The sequence below is a fragment of the Hylobates moloch genome, unplaced genomic scaffold (genome assembly GCF_009828535.3).
Source record: "Hylobates moloch isolate HMO894 unplaced genomic scaffold, HMol_V3 SCAFFOLD_42, whole genome shotgun sequence".
NCBI lineage: Eukaryota > Metazoa > Chordata > Mammalia > Primates > Hylobatidae > Hylobates > Hylobates moloch.
The window spans coordinates 1195126-1214138 of NW_026652317.1; the positions used below are offsets into that span (position 1 = coordinate 1195126).

At 38.9% G+C, this 19013-nt stretch overlaps 1 protein-coding gene across 1 annotated transcript in view; it reads right to left on the reverse strand.

Moving 5' to 3' along the window:
• The window catches only part of LOC116463564 (carbonic anhydrase-related protein 10), a 515683-nt gene that overhangs the window by 282011 nt on the left and 214659 nt on the right, over positions 1-19013 (reverse strand). Inside the window, exon 3 of the mRNA XM_032146727.2 lies at positions 15909-16051. Coding sequence (XP_032002618.1) covers positions 15909-16051 — 143 coding nt within the window. The remainder of the gene's footprint in view (positions 1-15908; positions 16052-19013) is intronic.

Genomic DNA, 19013 nt, shown 5'->3' on the forward strand with positions numbered 1-19013 from the left:
TTGAGATGGAGTCTCGCTCTGTCGCCCAGGCTGGAGTGCAGTGGTGCAATCTCGGCTCACTGCAAGCTCCACCTCCCGGGTTCATGCCATTCTCCTGCCTCAGCCTCTCCGAGTAGCTGGGACTACAGGCACCCGCCACCACGTCCGGCTAATTTTTTGTATTTTTAGTAGAGATGGGGTTTCACCGTGGTCTCGATCTCCTGACCTCGTGATCCACCCGCCTCGGCCTCTCAAAGTGCTGGGATTACAAGCGTGAGCCACCGCGCCCGGCCACTTATTTATATATTATCTGTGACCACTTGCTTTCCCCCATTACATTCCTCCAAGTGGATAACTTACAGTTATTAACTTTCAGGAGGCCTCTATATATCATAGCATCATACCATTAAGCCTTTTGGAAATTCATCACAAATCAGTATACAGATGACATTGATGTCTTATTGCTATTCATTCCTCCCGGGCCGTTTTTAGCAGTTCATTTTTTATATTCCTGCAGTGCAGAAATATGGCTCACTCCAGTATCTGTCCTTTTTGTAATCGCAGAAGGAAAGCTTGGCAGTTGTCATATATTACACTCTTGAGGAAAATGCTAGTAATACGTCGAATTGATTGAACAGCATGGACTCAAAACTGCTTGGCATAGGGCTATTTCCTCACTGCTATTAAGATTTTGGTTAAAAAAAAAAAAACCTTACCTTTTAGATTCAGAAACTGTGAATCATTAAAAGACAATGTGTAGAATAAAGATCACATACTTGAAGGAGCCTAAAAGCTCCCGCCTATTTCCTCTCTCTAGATTTTGAACGTATTTCCAGCATGCATTTACAGTGTTGCATGCTATGCTGCTGGAAACACAGTGTCATTGGCCAGAAGCTGATTGCCATCTGGGTTGTGAAATAGCCCAGGACTTCCCAGGCTCTGGAGGGGTAGAAGCTTAAACTGGTAAAGAAGTTGAGAACATTGTGACTGTCAAGGCACTGGGCAAAAGCCATACCTATATGCCATCCTTATCACTGCAAAGGTGCCAGTAGAAGGACTACGGTCTTGGAGGAGGCAAGCAAAGAAAGAAGATTGATATGGTTTGGCTTTGTCCCCACCCAAATCTCACCTGGAATTGTAGCTCCTACAATTCCCATGTGTTGTGAGACGGACCTGGTGGGAGGTAATTGAATCATGGGAGTGGGTCTTTCCCATGGTATTCTTGTGAGAGTAAGTTTCATGAGATCTGATGGTTTTATAAAGGGGAGTTTCCCTGCACAAATTCTCTTGTCTGCTGCCGTGTGAGCCATGCCTTTGACCTTCCACATGATTCTGAGGCCTCCCCAGCCAGGTGGAACTTAAGCCCATGAAATCTCTTTTCCCTTATAAATCACCCAGCCTTGGGTATGTCTTTATCAGCAGCATGAAAACAGACTAATACAAAGATGTATTAAAAGATGAATTAAGATGAAAGTAAGAAAAGTTGTAGCTCCATATAATCAAGCCTATGCTCTCCCCTGCCCCTCACCTTTGTGAATGAGGTAGTGCCAACTGGGCCTGGGGGACCTGAAATACAGGGCACAGGCAGTTCCGTTGGAATCATTCTTCAGGAGGCCAAACCATGGCCACTGGAGAGCTTTCCAATATGAATATTTGTAACGAATCTGAGGCTTTCTTTCCAACACCAGCTACAATAGTTGGTGATCCACCTGGGTTCACTTTTTGAGGCCACTGGACATGTCCCCCAGTTTCTAGTAATTTTGACTGCAATCAACTCACCTTTCTTCTGGGAATTGCCCTTGACCTCTAAGAACAGTGGTGTGCTGATAAATCTCTCTCATCCAGCTCTCCAGATAAAAAAGGGGGCTTATATGTAGCATTTGCAGATTTCTGTGGTGTTAACACCCCTACCATGGTGGATTTCAAGTCACCACCTTGATGGCACCCAGTATGGAGGTGGGAATAGATACACATGATGGGCTCTGAAAGGCAGGATAAGCCAACTCTTTAAGGATACCACTGTACAGGAGACACCTTGCCTGGGAATACCGGGGAAGAGATGTGCCTTTTAGAAGGTACTGAAGGCTGCCACCCTAGGCCCTAGGAGTGCATGGCAGGATGAGAGCACTTTGGTGTTATTCACGCTTAGGGGGTCCCTGTGTATGTTAAGCCGTTCTTGCATTGTTATACAGAAATAGCCAAGGCTGGGTAATTTATAACGAAAAGAGGTTTAAGTGGCTTACAGTTCTGTAGGCTATATAAGCATGACACTGGCATCTGCTTAGCTTCTGGGGAAGCCTCAGGACATTTTTACTCATGGCAGAAAAAGTGTCAGCAGGCAAGTCCCATGGCAAAAGCGGGAACAAGAGCCAGTAATGAAGAAGATGCCACACATTTTTAAACAACTGGATCTAGTGAGAACTCACTCACGAGTACAGCACCAAGAGGATGGCACTCGATCATTCATGAGAAATCCACCCCTATGGTTCAATCACCTCCTGCCAGGCCCTACCTTCAATATTGGGGATTACAATTCAACATGAGATTTGGAGGGCACAATATCCAAACTATATTACTGTGGGATCAGGCTATGGTTGGACTCCAGTTAAACTATTATCTTTGCTGAACTTCTCCCCAGGCCTACTTCCCCCATTCCCTGGCAGCTTTCACATGAGAAACTTCTTCAGAAAATTATTTGCCTAAGAATTCTCATCTCAAGCTCTAAACCTATGCTTAGAGAGTATCAGACTCTGGAAGGGTGACACAACACTTATTCTGAACAGATAATTTTGTGAAAATCTTATTTTATTTGAATTTGACAAGCTCAGAATAAATGACGTGAGAGTCAACAAACACTGAATTGATTTCTGTATTCAAACCTACCTAGCAACGATGCATTAAATAGCAACATACTAAGCATAATGTGTATTCATTTTCTCCATCATAGTGCAAGTAATGCATTTTGCTTATATTGAGAATAGTGAAAATAGCTACTTGGCTTAAAAGGAAGAAAGAGTGGCTTTTCCTTAACTTAAAAAAAATAGTTTCTGAATATTTCAGAGGAAAATGCAAATTGAGAAAAATCTCTGCTCCTTAGATGAGATGTGAAAAATATTCTTGATATGAAGGTGGCAGAAAATATTTTTAGGCAGGTGAGATGCTGCTAGTTTGATAGATTTCTATTAGATACAACATACCAAACTGTGTGCGTGTATACATTTTCACCCATTGGTAAGAATGAAATCATGTACCTTCATCTTATGATATTGTATGTAAATGTTTCATGTGGGTTAGAGCATGCATGTTTCAGAGCTAAGGGCCAGAATGGACTAACATCTTATCAAGTGTCACATCTGATGAAGATCTGAGTAAAAACAGAACACTAATCTGTTCAGAACATTAGGTGGGCAAAGATAACATTAACAAAATAAAACTACTGCCTTACTGAATAGACACTGGGTTCGCTCTATGAGAAAAACAGATATTAGGCTGAATGGCTTATTTTCACATTATTTGCAGCTTGGATCTTGGCCCTAGCATACTACAGAGCAAGGAACTAAAACATCTAACTTTTTAAAACGTTAAAAATATAAGATACTGGAAAGTGATGGATTATTTTAGTTATTCTTAATCTTTCATGCAACATTAATAAAGTTGTATCTATATGACATTAAATCTTCATCAGAAAAATTAAGTCTGAGAGCTGCTCAGATGTTCAACTGTTTACGCTGCACAGACTCCTCAAATTGCATTATTTATTCCAGTTTTTCAGTTTTAATTTAGTTCTTTTGTTTCAGAAACCAAGCTTAGAAGAAAATGAGCATTTTCTTAAGTCCTTCAAACAGAATCTACTATATTTCTTTTCTGAGCTAGTGGATACATTATTATTTATTTTTATTTTAATTTTCCAAACAAAGATACCTGGTTTACAGGCAATAATATCCCTTCAATAGGATCCAAAGTGTCTGAGGTTTACATAGAACAACTTTGTGAGTTTATTCAAATGGTCAGGCGTACAAGGAGTAGATCAACCCATTTCAGAGCCTTCTTGGAGAGAATGTACAATTGATACCAGCTTTTTAAGATCAACATCAAAAGCTTATCTTGGGTGTATGTGTGACTGTTTTTGCCACTGTCCAGGAGATCTACCAGTCTTATCTTTTTAACTAATGTAAAACCATTTGTCTCAGGCTGCTTGACAGGCGGAGCCAGTCTGTAAAAATTAGCTCGTGTTTTGTTCTTTTCTCGCCCATGTTTAGATGGATGGTAAGAGAGCCGAGCTGCAAGCAGTATTACGTGAATAACACATTTTGTTGCCTACATTTAAGAGGCTGGTTGTTTTGTAAAATGCCTGTTAGTTGTTTTGTTTGTTTGGTTGTTTGTTTTTGAGATGGAGTCTCACTTTGTCGCCCAGGCTGGAGTGCAGTGGTGCCATCCCTGCTCACTGCAACCTCCACCTCTCTGGTTCAAGCAATTCTCCTGCCTCTGCCTCCTGAGTAGCTGGGACTACAGGTGCGCACCACCACACCTGGCTAATCTTTGTATTTTTTTTAGTAGAGACGGGGTTTCAGCAAATTGGCCAGGCTGGTCTTGAACTCCTGACCTCATGATCTGCCTGCCTTGGCCTGCTAAAGTGCTGGGATTACAGGCGTGAGCCACTGCTCCCGGCCAAATGCCTGTTAGTTTTATCTGTGGGATTATGTAACCAGAAAACTAAAGTGGTATTATGTGATGGATATTGAACTCATGAGATTCCTGGAAAACATTCTCTCTTCTTGGAATTCATCTGCCTATAAATTAAACATCTCAAGTTAGTCCTTCTATAATTTTTAATAAAAATTATACTCAGTTCTGGGATAACTTGAATTTTCTCTCATTTAAGTACCGTCACTAAAATTGTACAACTGTCAATCTTTCTGTGTTTAGTTAAAATGCTCTATGAAATTGGAGAACCAATTTCACTCATACAGAAAAGAGAAGGCACATGTTCCTTGGTCATATGTATACAGAACCAGGAGAAAAGAGGGAGGAAGTGAAAGGACAGAGAAAGAAGGACAGGGAAAGAGACACAGGGAAATGAAAGGGAGAAAGGAGGTTGGTGATAAAGACTGGAGAGAAAAGAAAAGGCTAAGAGAGTAAAAGAGATGAAAAAATGAGAAGAAGTATAGAGAAATAAAGTCCTTTCTAATACTCACAGGAGGAGTAAAGAATGAGAGAGAATTAGACACACTTATGAAATACTAAAGCCAACAACCAGGTGTTTCCCTGGGAGATTTGCCTAATGACTCTGCATTGATTTTCTGGATGATGTCAAGAGGTAAACATTACAAGGAACTGCCAAGACAGTGAGCAGCAATCCTCAGCCAAGATCTAAGCTCAGCAATGGTGCAAGAGAACCTGATACCCACAACAGAATGCTTCTGCACTGAATCCATTTCCCAACTTAAAATACAGCATCTTAGACTTTCACATTTTGCTTATCTCTCATCACTTTTCACTGCTATGTACTGAAATCTTTCACTCCCTGCAAAAAGCTCTGCTCTGAGTACAAACACAATTACCTCAGTCTCATTTTTAAATCTGTAATCAAAGTCCTCTTTTATAACATTCATTTTGTTCTGATTCCTTCATTCCAACTACTCAGAGTACAATATACCAAAGGAGAGAGCCCGTATCCAAAACTTTGAGGAATAATTTTGATAGTGGTTAATAAGGGGACAACGCAAGTTTCTTCCAATGCTAGTGCTTTAAAGGGTGTTTTCCTTTAGGAGGATTTACATCCTAGTAAAATCCTCGTTCCAGGATGGCTGCAAGCAAATATATTTGCACACGTCCCATCTAACCACTGCTCATACAGAATCAAAGTACATCAAGGTTGGAAGGGGATTCACAGGTCAAGTCAAAGCTCTCATCTGATGCTTCATTGTGTTCTACAATTTCAAGGACCCCTCAGTGCCCATCAGAACTACTTTTGTGCCACGGGTCTCAATGAAACAGAAGGTCATTCAATTTTCACATAGCTTGAATTCTTATTTTGAATTGAAGTCTGGCCAAAGTTATTTCCAAACAGCAGAGCTAGTTCTCTCCCATGTCTGAGCCTGCACAGAGAAGGTACATTTAAAATCAGCTGTAATGACTTCTTAAAATATTTTCCTTTCCAATAGATGCATAGACAGAGAAAACTGAATATAAAACATTTTGATTTTTCATTACTTTCTTCCTCTTCTTCTGTACTTCACTGTGTCAACGTGTTTTCTACTAGTTAACCTTACTGTCAGCACTAGGGTAACTGATGCTGACATTCCAGATACTGTCTTCTCAATGAAGGGTATTGCATGACAATGGCCTCACTTGTCGTGGATGTAGAATCTCACGTACTGTATAATTAGACTGAATTCATCTCTTGGCATTTCCCCTGTGCTGTTTACTCAACTGAGCATATTATCCATTAACTTCCTTTACTTTTTCACATGTAGTGTTCTTACAGAATATGTTGCCCAGCCTGAATCTGTGACATTTTATGTAAATAGAGTTTGAGAGGAAAGTTTCATCTTTATGCCTTTTGGGTTTGGGGTACTAGCGAGGTGGCTCTGAATTCTTCTTCTGTCTTCCACAGAGTTGAAATCACTTCACCTCTCAGTACATATGCTATGAATTCTAATGCAAACATTAGTTTCTTTGACAAAGAAATTTAACTGGGAGTTATGTTTTCTTGCTGAAAACAAAAACACCTGTGATGGTAGCTAACAGCATGTTCTTCACTGCCAGTCACTAGCTTGATAACTTGCATCATAACCTGCCTAATAAGTGCATATTTTCACATAATTCTCTCCACCACCACCCTGCGAGGAAGGTAGAATGACGATGCTCCTTTTACAAATGAGGAAACTAAAGCTTAGAGAAGTTAAACCAAATAAACCCTTTGTTTAGTAATCAAAGATAATCTTGGTTCGTTTTGAATCAACCAGCACCTTCTCACATTTATCTATGATAGTGCTGGCTAGAATATTCAAACTCATTTCTCACATCTGGTCATCCACGGCCATGTATTCTCTCCCAAATGGAGGTATACACTGTCTTGCTTATCCTACTTTCCTCTAACCACAACTTTTTAAAGTGCTCCTCATTTTCTGGAAACTTCAACTTGTCTTGGGCTTTATTCTCTGTGAAATCATTTACAGATGATTTCTCCTCTGGTCCTCCTTGGCTGTAAGCCCTTTCTCCTGCATCTCTACATGCCATTTAACAATATTATTTCTCATAAAATTCCCCGTGCAGCCACATCGATATCTTTAGCTCCTACCAGTTCCTTTTTTGGTGCTATCGTTTGTAATTATATTACCATAATCTTATTTTTAAGAGCTTCCCAATCCGCTAGAGTCATCTTCCATGAAGCAATGAGATCACATCAATTTTAATCATGATATTTTAAAAATATGCCTTTTGAAGTTTTCATATCCATGTCTGACAATGCCTAGCTTTTTTTTTTTTAACCTTGTTACCATTATTTCTAAGATTACACACCTACTTTTTCCTAGAGTTACTGTCCACTCCACATCACCAAGCCTTTCCTTGTTGGTTAGAATTAAATTTAAATAACCAGACCCCTATCACTTTCTGCTGGAAAGGATATAATTGATATGCCAATAAAAGAATTTGTCTAACCACAAAATACAGATGAGTAAGAATTGCATCCACTTCTTCAGCAGCTCTTAAAGATCTGCTGTATCCCACAAATATACATAAAATTATACATACCATTTTCATATCAGAGTTTCAGTGTAAAAAGGCCTTTGGTGCTTAAAGACAGCTATTGAGTTTTAAATGGGTAAGGATCCTTATCCAGGAAAATTTAACATCAGTTATCCAATAAAAACTAGCACCACAGCAACACATTTAGATGACAAAAATCGATCAACCTTTTTCTTTTCTTTCCACCTTCTGCATATAGAGTAAGATCATCTGACATTTAAGATCCTCCTACAAGTTACATTTCTTTCTAACCTCCCTTTTCATGCTAGCTCATATCCTACCACTTCCATAAAGTCGTTCGACCAACCCAACTTCTTACTCTCATTAAAACATTAACGCCAAGATGACTGATTTGCTAATTAATCATTTCTTAATAACTATTAATAACTTAATATCTATTAATAACTATTATCTCAAATAGTTATTTAAATCAGTTACTGCCGTTTAACTTCTGTGTATCCATATTTTCTCCCCAAATATATCGTAAATTTTTTGAAGGAACATAAAAGCCTCAAACATAAACGGTTTCAGAACACAGCAATGTGGACATGCCATGAATGGCAATGATTAAATAAAGTCAACTAAATTTTGCAATCAGGTTCACAGGAAAATTTTAAAATACAGAAGTGATAAGATTTTAAATACCAAACCAATTCACATTTCTTATTTTTTCAACTTATTTTAATAGTCATAAAAAACATAACTGAAAATCAGTTTTAGTAACAGATTCTGTGGATAGCAAAGTTATTATTCACTATGGGCCTTCTCACATTCCCCTCACCTTGGATCACAGCAACATTTGGTGAATTCCACCTAAACACATTTCTTGGTAAGCAAGGGTACTCGGTTCAGTTCAAATCAGTCAGTGCTGTCATGGATAACCCCAAGGATATAAAATGAAAATATGAAAGCATATTTATCATAAGGAGCTCTTAATCTAAGGGCTAATATCTATAGTATATTTGACTTACAATTCCTTACAAGGAAAGCGATATTAATATTATAGGCCAAAGTTCAGATCCTAACATAAATATAAGTAAGGTGCTTAAGAAGCCAAATAAAGAGAGATTTCACAGTTAGCTAAAGAGATCAAGAGGAATTTAGAGAGTATTGGAGCCACAGAGGTTAAAAGCAGGGATTCGGACTCCTTAGGCAAGTGGGGTGAAGGGTATATTGTGGCCAAAGCACAGATCCCAGGAAAAGGTGAGATGCATTCAGTTTTGTTTGTTTGTTTTTTAAAGTTTACACTCTCACTGGGAACAAAAGGTATATACAAAGTATAATGCAAATGTCTCTGGAAAGGAGATTTGGTGCTGTATTATAAGGGCTGTGAATGCCAGGCTGAAGCATTTATACCTGATTTATAAGCAATTATGTGTTTTATTAGCTCATATTTATTTCATGGGAAATGTGGAAACTTCCATGTAGATATACCTACAGCTTTGTGTTGGATGTCTTCCGATCGTCCATTTGGATCCATCTTTACCTTGCTTAGGGGCTTGGAGGCTGGCTTGCATGAACTGATTGAACAAGCTCCTTTGGCTTCTGCCTTCTTTCCGTAAGAGGGGAGGAAAGGAGTGCAGTCAGGGCCTTGTTCCCCAGCTCCACCCTTAGGAGTTGCCCTGAGCTGGTTGCTTCCCTCACTGAAGGTCAGGTGTTCCTCTCCATGGTTGGTTCGTGTGGTCTCCAGGTGTGGTCCTCACTCCCTCTCCTCACCCCTTCCAGACCTGGGGTGGTTATAAACGATCCCTCTCTGAGGGATCCTCATGACTCACCATGTTCCATGTCTCCTGCTGAGACTCTCCCTGATATAATCCCCAGGTATCCAGAAATCAAAAGGAAATTGGCGACAACAGTAGTTTTAGCCTCTACTGGGCAAAATTTCAAACAAGAAACCTGAAGATATGGGGAAAAGTCTGCTTCTTTGAGATAACCTATGTAGGTCTGCAATCTGCTGATGGCCAGCTTCTTCTCTTTTTTGCTTCTCTCTCTTTCTCTGCCTCTCTTTTTAAACATGGGGTCTTACTATGATGCTCAGGCTGGTCTTGAACTCCTGGCTTCAAGTGATCCTCTCACTTTAGCCTCCTGAGTAGCTGGGATTGCAGGTGCAAGCCACTGCACCCTGCTTCTTTTTACTTCTGATATTCCTGACTGTGCCATTAGGCTAAGGTCAATTATTTCTACAACCTGTCTCCTCCTCAGAGGTTTCAAGAACTTCTACCCTGTGTATCAGGAACAGGTTGTATTCCAAAAACTTGTACTGGATGTCTGTGAAAGTCTGTCAATTCATTAGGGAAATGTAGATCAAAATCACAATGAGAGATCGCTTCACAACCATTAGGATGGCCATTTCAAAATAAATAACAACAACAAAAAACAAATGTCTGTGAGGATATGGAAAGATTGGAATCCTTGTGTGTTGCTGATGGGAATGTAAAATAGTATAGCCACCGTGTAAAAAAGTGTGACAATCCTCAAAAAGTTAAATATAGATATACCCCAGTAATTCCACTCCTTGCCATACACCCAGAAAAACTGGAAGTAGGGACTCAAACAGTTCATTGTATACCAATTTTCACTGCAGCCTTATTCACAATAATCAAAAGCTGGATGCAACCCAAATGTCTGTTGACAGAACAGACAAACAGAATGTGATATGTACATACAATGGAGTATTATTCAGCCTTAAAAATGAATTAAATTCTGATACATGCTCCAATATGGATGGACCTTGAAAACATTATGCTCAGTGAAATAAACCAGACATAAAAAAGATAAATATTATGTAATTCTACTTATATGAGGTACCTAGAGCAGGCAAATTCATAGAAACAGAATGTAGGACAGAGGTTACCAGGGGCTGGGGGGGATGGAAAATGGGGAGTTCTTGTTTACTGGGTGCAGAGTTCCAAGTTGGGATGATACAAAAGTTACAAAAATGCATAGTTGTGATGACTGCACAATAGTCTGCATGTACTCAATGTCTCTGAACCATCCACTTTAAAATGGTAAAAGAAAAAATGGCTGTCAAATATTCTGCAGCAGAGACCAAACACAGGACCCATATGAAGAACTATCAGTAGTTCAGAACTCCTAGAAACGACGAGATGATACTGAGGGCGGAGAGGAACTTAGACTCCAGCACTGGACTGGAAGTGTCAGGAGCTGGCTTCCAAAGGTGCTGTCATAAATCTAAGCTGCTATGAATCTGGGATTAGATTCATTTTTATTGTTTCCCTGTTGTACAGGAAAAAGGCTGTCTCTGACTATAATTTTACAAAAATGCCAGTTTTAAAAATAATTTGTTGATTTGTGGTTAGTAAACCAGTACAATCTTTATGTTCACATCTATTATTTTAGGTTCCTTTTGGCACTGCAACAAATTACCCCATAATTAGTGGCTCAAGTGAACTCAAATTTATTATCTTATATTTGGGGAGTTAGAAATCTGAAATCAGTTTTGCTGGGCTAAAATTAAGGTGTCAGTAGGGCTGTATTCCCTCTGGAAGCTCCAAGGAAGAAGCTGTTTCTTTGCGCTTTGCAGCTTCCAGAGGCCTCCTTGGCTTGTGGCCCTGTGTCACTCCGACCTCTGCTTCCATCCTCACTTCTCTGTTCTCTGATTTGGACTCTCCTGCCTCTGTCTTTTCCTTTTAAGGACTCTGTGATTACAAGGGTTTTGCCTGGATAGTCCAGGGTAACCTTCCAGTTTTAAAATCCTATATTTAATCATATCTTCAGGATACCTTCTGCTCTATAAAGTGACACATTTAGAAGACCCGTGGATTAAGATGTGGACATTTTTGGGAGGAGACATTATTCTGTCTACCACATTTATCAACTCCAAATATATTTTGAAATGAAATGGAAAGAGAGGTTAGAACATAAGTAATTTTCAGATTACCAAATTAATGCAAGTCTGTTTTAGCAAATCTAGAAACTTTAGAAAGGAAAAAATAAAACAGTATTATCCTTCATCCAAGTCTCTTTTTTAGATCCTACTTTTTATACTTAACATATGACAAGGAATTGTTGTGTCATAAACCACCTTTTATACTTAGATCCTACCTTTTATACTTATGATCCTACCTTTTATACCTAACATATGATAGATCCTACCTTTTATACTTAACATATGATAAGGAATTGTCATGTCATTAACTACTGAGGTGTCTATTTTATTAAACAAGTTAAAAGATGACAGAACTAATTTTTGGTTAAAATAGTAGAAACGGCAAGTGGATTTTAGTCTCAGTTTTAATATGTTTTTTCTCCTTTTAGATATTTTAGATCGGCAGATAGGTTTCTATGTGCCATATTTCCTTCCTTAAAGCTAAACTCACAAACTTTCAATGCCCACCTATATCAAATGCTCAAAGCAAATATGTATATTCCAAAAATAATTGATTGAAGTTATCCATATTTTACTCTGTGGTAACCTTCTCATTCTGTATTTCATCTTCAAATTACCAAGAATCTCACTTATGTGACTAGTACACTAAAATTAAAACACAAACACACTGCGTACACTCACTTTAGTCTGAGCAAAAAGACAGGAAAGGTGAACGTTTTTGTGAAATTTTACAAGTTCAATGGCTAACAAGGGTCTCAATCTTTAAAACAGTCAGTGAGGTTTAACTCAGTGAAAAACATCATTTATATCATAATCAAACTTCTTCATATATGGAGACTTTAAGCAACCTGAAACCACAAAGAATTATCTCCCCAACCTCCTCCGTTTTGATTGAGTTAATTTAGTAGCTTTAACTAGAATGGATTAATTAGCTCCAAACAATGTAGCAATCGGATGTTAAATTTAATGGGGCCAAAGGGTGGAGATTGGTTCCAAGGTAGGAGTCTTATACCTACATGCAACCCAGCCTTAAGGGCATGCCATTTGTAAAAATACAATTACAGATTTAATATCCATTATGCAAAATGTTTGGGATCATAAGTGTTTCTAATTTTATTAATTTTGGATACTTGCATATATCTAATGAGATTTATTGGGGATGGGACCCAAGTTGAAACAAAAAATTCATGTATGTTTCATATACATTATGTCTTATGTAGATAGCCTGAAGGTAATTATATACAATATTTTAAATAACTTTGCATGAAACACAGTTTGAACTACATTTTGACTGCAACCTGTCACATGAGGACCCTAAAAGGTGAAATAAATCTCATTTTTAAATAAAAATGAGTATTTTCTATTACATTCAAGGCACAGTGCATAGGATGAGAAAGAATACTATTATTCCTTGTTATTCTTGTACTGAGGTTGAATTTTAGCAGAGTAAGGAATAATTATTATTCCTTGTTATTCTTGTACTGAGGTTGAATTTTAGCCTTAAACTATGGTAAGGAAAGCCCTTGTTCCTCCATTTGAGCCCAATATCAGGTCAAACATGTTAAAATAAACATAGTAACACAAGTCAGGGGCTTCCAGAGAGCTGCATCATGGTTTTGTGCATAAGATACACTTGAACACCAGGAAGAATAACGCTTGTGGATAAAAATGTGACACAAAACACATAGTTACTGGGCTGCATTTCATGTACTGACACCCAGCTTGGCTCAGACTTCAAAATGTGACATCTTGCCCAAATTCTACAAAACTTCCCAGTCTTACAGGGTGATTTTCAAATTTATTGAGTATTTCTTTAAGGGAAAACAAAAATCAGAGCAGCGATTTGAATTCTCACTTTCAAAACAAGTTTCCAACTCGTTAAACATCACCTTCATAAACGTGATGCAAACATGATTTACCTATTGCCTAGCAAATTAAGGCATTTCATTACCAATTAGTTTATCACGACCAACTATATTTTCTACCTTTCACAAATGCAAAAGGAAGCATCAGACAGTTCTCAGCTCTTCAAACCACTGACAACAAACATTGTGCCAGATATAAATATTTACATCATGAAAAATAAATGTTGCCAAGATTCCAAACTCCAGTGCATTTGAAAATTGGTTTGGATCAGGTATACTTCACTGACTTGGAAAGATACAAAATCATCTGTTCAAAAAATATCTCTAAAACAAAAAAAACCCCAAATCATAACATGTGAGTGATTTTTTTTTTTAATTTTGTTGTTATTATACTTTAAGTTTTAGGGTACATGTGCACAATGTGCAGGTTTGTTACATATGTATCCATGTGCCATGTTGGTTTGCTGCACCCATCAACTCGTCATTTAGCATTAGGTATATCTCCTAATGCTGTCCCTCCCCCCTCCCCCCACCCCACAACAGTCCCCGGAGTGTGATGTTCCCCTTCCTGTGTCCATGTGTTCTCATTGTTCGATTCCCACCTATGAGTGAGAACATGTGAGTGATTTTTAACACTAGACTATCTCCCAATCTCTTCTTTCCCAATAAATTTTAGGGAGAAGCTGTGTTGACATTTTTTCTTTCACATTAACATTTTTCCTTTAAGACATTCTGATGGAAAGTAAAAATTATATATCCATTGTTTGTGTTAGTTTGACACACTTTCCATCTCAATCCCAATCTATACTTTATCTAAAACCCCTTCAAATGCTTGCCATGACTCTTAGGCAAAGGATTCAGCTCCCGAACACTGCCTCAGGACCTGCCCTCTGCTGTCCTCTCTAGCCTACCATCTTGCAAGCCCCTCTTCGCTCTCTGTGTTCAGCCTTGCTGGCTACCTTTCAGCTGCATTCTGGAACTCAGGCACCAAACCCCATTCTGTATCTTGGGCTTTTCCACTCCCTGCTTTTCCTTTTGCCTAGAATGCAATTATCCCCTACATCACCCTCTCCAAGAAAGAAAGAATGACTGAATATTTAATCATAACTACAACTCTTCCTTCTTAAATACTGACCGGCGAACTCACATGTGTTCATGACTTTAAATAAATAATTCACCTTTTTAAAGAGAAATGTACATAGACGCCATGACAAGTTCCTTGCAGGATTTATAAAAATAAAACTATAAATGGAACAATAATTAGGATAGCATCATTTTATATGGAATCGGAGCAATAAACCAAATGACCTATATGTGACCTTTCCACAAAAATGCTTCTCAAGTCATATTTAAAACAGTACACAAATACTGCATAACTAAATGGTGTCGACCACATGCAATGTCTTTTAAAACCTGCCTTGCGACCTGAGTCAAAGTCATTTACAGCTTTTTGATGAGTCATTAGGGGTGTGTGTGTCTGTGAGAGTTACATGGTACAAGAAAATATATTTCAATATATCAGAAGGGGAAAAAGTTAACTTACAAACTTCATGGTATTTATGGTGAACAGACTGCACAAAGGAAGAGAGAACAGAGCCCAATGAGCCCAACCCCTAAAGAATCAGCCACTGGTATTATCAAAAGTTGTCAATAATTTTAACCTCAATTTTTTGCACACAAATTATTTTCCATTTCTCTTGAGTTAACAATAGCTAAATTACCTTCGAACACAATTTTCTGCATGTGCATTTTTTTTTTTTACCTTTAACAACCTACTCAACAGTAAAAGCCAAGTAGACATGAACCAGCAAGAGAAATGCTAAGATTCCAGTGATGAGAAGACCCGATGGGCAGCTGTGCCCTTCCACAAATTAAGGAGGAGCTCGTTATGGGGGGAGGAGAGTGAAGGAGGGATTTAGGTGTGAGAATCACAAAGCCCAGCTCAGCATTTCTGTGCAGGAGCTAGGATTCTTAGCAAGCAGGATGCCCCTAGGAAGATTAATTATTGATTTTCTTATAAATCATCTAAGGTGATTTTTGTCTGTTTTTTTCCTCCCAAGATGATAAACGTCTGATTTTATTTTTGTTAATTGGTTTTCCCACTTCACTGAGGTTAAAAGAAGGCCTAGTAAAGCAGTTTCTTAGAGGAAAGATTTTCCCAGCATGATAGGCAGGGGTGGCCGCTGTGCTTTCTGTCCTTTATGGGGGTACCGAGGTTGTCTGATAAGCCTTCAGGCAACCTCCAGGAGGTACAGAGTAATCAGAAGCACAAATGTTTGACTAGTTATGGAGAAAAAGCACAATGTAGACATATTTCTATCTAATGGCAGCAGTTCTGAAGTCTGTGGTATTCCTAGGTGGGAGAACAAACTCATCACAGAGACGGAAGCCTTGAGGATCAGCTTTCAGAATCAAGATGGCCCCATCTTCAACTTAACCATGGAAGCAATATGGTGGCTTACCTTCCTGCCCCCCGTGTTGATTCGCAGGGGTGTCAGAAAGGGGTCGAAGATCATGTGACTGGTCTCTATGTTGACTGGCGACTGCCGTTTCCCCACAGAGCAAAGATTCCAAGCTGAGTTCACCAATCCCCAGAAAGAAGGAACTAGAAACAAAAAGAAATTGTAGAATTAAGCTGAGTAGCAGGTTGGGGAAACAACATAAACAGAGCTATGTACAAACATGGTAAAATGAACGAGAACCACCAAATGTTCCCACCCATGGAGATCCTTGGGGGTTGCTGTGGTATTTTCCTGGCCTGAATCTTGGTCCACTTCTCTGAGTCTTACTTGCATGATCTCTTGTCATCAGATTTTCTTGTTTGAGGCCCACTCATCCTGCAGTTTCTTTGTTGAGTGCAGTGATCACTAACACTTTAATGCTAACATCATTGTTCAGGTCTCATCATCTTTGCAATATGCCTGGGGTAGTACAAATATTTAGCAATTCCCTTGAGTTGATGCTCTGCTTTTCCTATCTGGCAAGAACGATGTGAAAATCAACCTTATCCTATTTGGAAGTTGTTCAAGGAAAGTGTCATTCAGTATACACAAAGTTTTTCTTTGGGTTGTCAAGACTAAACTCAGGGAGTGACTTATTTTATGAGCCCCCTAATTAATGCCAGGCTAGAGCTTAGCAACTTGACTTCATCTTTGTTTAGTTCAACACTGTGTCATTAACCTAATGTACCTGTAGATAAAGAATTGGTGTTCATTTGATAGGCAGAAAAATGACATTGAGAGCTGAGCACAAATATCCAAAGGAAACCGTCCACTCATTTTCAGTGTCACATTAAAACGTCTATTAGAATAAATTTCTGTGGCAATTTCCAGTTCTATCTCTCTCTAAGTTTTCAGGGCAAGGGTGGGGAGCCAACCTACTGATTTTATATCAGTGAAGATCAAAACTATACTCTCAGCCTTTCCCTGCCCCTCTCAGTACTTCCATTGAGTCTCTGGATCCATGTGTCCTTCAAATTCCCCTATGGCCATTCATTCATCCACCCATAGTACATGCAGTGAACTCCTATTTTTCATCACGCCCTGGGTTAGGCTGAGTCTTGAGGACGGCAGGTAAGCACAAGAACAACTAACACACTGGGGAGGCTCACTAGTGTGAGGTCGAGTACGTTATGAGACTCTGGATGAGGGGAAGCCAACCCTGCCATGGTAGCAGGGAGGCAGGGAGTGACTCCTGGAGAAGATGAGCCTAACAATCACATTAGCCTTCTTAAATGGACCTGTCCTCTCAGAAACTCAAGTTTAATTAAACTCAAACTGAATAGAGCCTTTAACTTACAGTAGCCATCACTCTTGCCTATAGCACAGAAGGAGAAAACTAAGGCAAAAGAGGAGTTTGGCAGACACTTGCCAAAGATACTCAAATTCTATAACTCTCTTATTTGTTACGGGCAACTGTAACAGACATGGGAGGAGAACTAAAAATAAGTTCCTTGGCCTAGACAAACACTTCAACATCAAAATAAGATGGGTCTCATTTTAAAATATGACAAATATCTAATTTGGTTTCATCCATGCCCATAAGTCTCTGGTAGGCCATTTCCTTTAGTTTAAGGAGTTTGAATTGGCTTTTTAGTCATTAATGACTTTCAAAATGATAACAATGGCCTGAATTACAGAGGGAGAAAGAGAAGAACGAGGAAGAGGAGGAAGAGGAGAAACATTGACACATGTGCATGAGCTTCCTCGGCATTCTCATTTCTTATCATTGCCTAAAATATGTTATCACTACAAGTTACTCCACCTTTAGAAGGTACCACCTCCTAGCAAGACTACAATATTTAAGAAAGTTCTTGGATTATGAATGCACTTATATTATAAATATAAACTTGCCTTTTCTAAACTACTCTTTTTTTTAAAAAAAAAAAAACTGACTTGATCTTATATTTATTTATCCCTCAATCATCTCAAATTATGAAAATAAAGCCTTCATTAGGGCATCCTCCTAGCAGTCTTTGTCAGTAACGCACATACAAGTGGCAAATGTAAGCATGCCAGGGATACAGTCATGGCACCTCCACAAGTGGACTGAGTGGCCCTTGGTAAGTCATGTGTCCCTTGGACCTGACTCGTTCTTCATGGTTCCTGGGGTAGGCCGAATGGCTCCCCACCAATGATGTTTACTATCCTAATCCTCAGAACCTGTGAATATGCTATCTTAGAAGGTAAAGGGTATTTTGCAGATATAATTAAGTTAAGGGTCTTGGGATGGAGAGATTACCTAGGATTATCTGGGTGGGCCCAATGTAATCACAAAAGCCCTTATAAGAGAAAGGTAGGAGGGTCAGAGACATAGAGTAAAGATATATGGATGGAAACAGAGGTCAACCAGGAGAGAAGTTAATACTCTGCTGGCTTTGAAGATGGAGGAAGGGAACATGAACCAAGGAATGCAGGTGGCCTCTAGAAGCTGGAAGAGGCAAGACAATGGATTCTCCATCTAGAGCCTCGTGCTGTAAGGAATACAGGCCTGCTGATACCATGATGTTTAACCCCTTGAGAATATATATATATATATATATATATATATATATATATATATTTTTTTTTTTTTTTTGACCTCTAGAAACATAAGATAATAAATGTCTGCTGTTTTAAGCCATGCAGTTGTGATCATTTGTTATAGCAGTAACAGAAAAGTAATACAGCACCCCTTTACCTTTAAAACTGTGAGACAATAACCTCTTTGACAATGAAGACATCTATGATGCTTGCAGGGCTCTCCCTAGAAGACAGCTGCATGATTAAAGTCGTTACAGCTGGTGCACATTGCATTTCATCTACTCCCATGAAAAGCATTAACAAAAAATAATTCCAAGCCCATAAATGGATTGTAAGACTGCTATTATGTGGCAACATGGGTGGGCAGCTGCTGCTGTGCTTCACTAATAAATGTCATGCCCAAAAAGTACCCCCACGAAAACACAAACAGCAAAAACTTTATGCGAACATCTGCCTTCTCTTTTATTGGACATGGAATTCTTTATGACAAACAGTTTTGGGGTTTTATATTCCCACTTCACGATCAAAGCCTGTGTCTCTGATGCT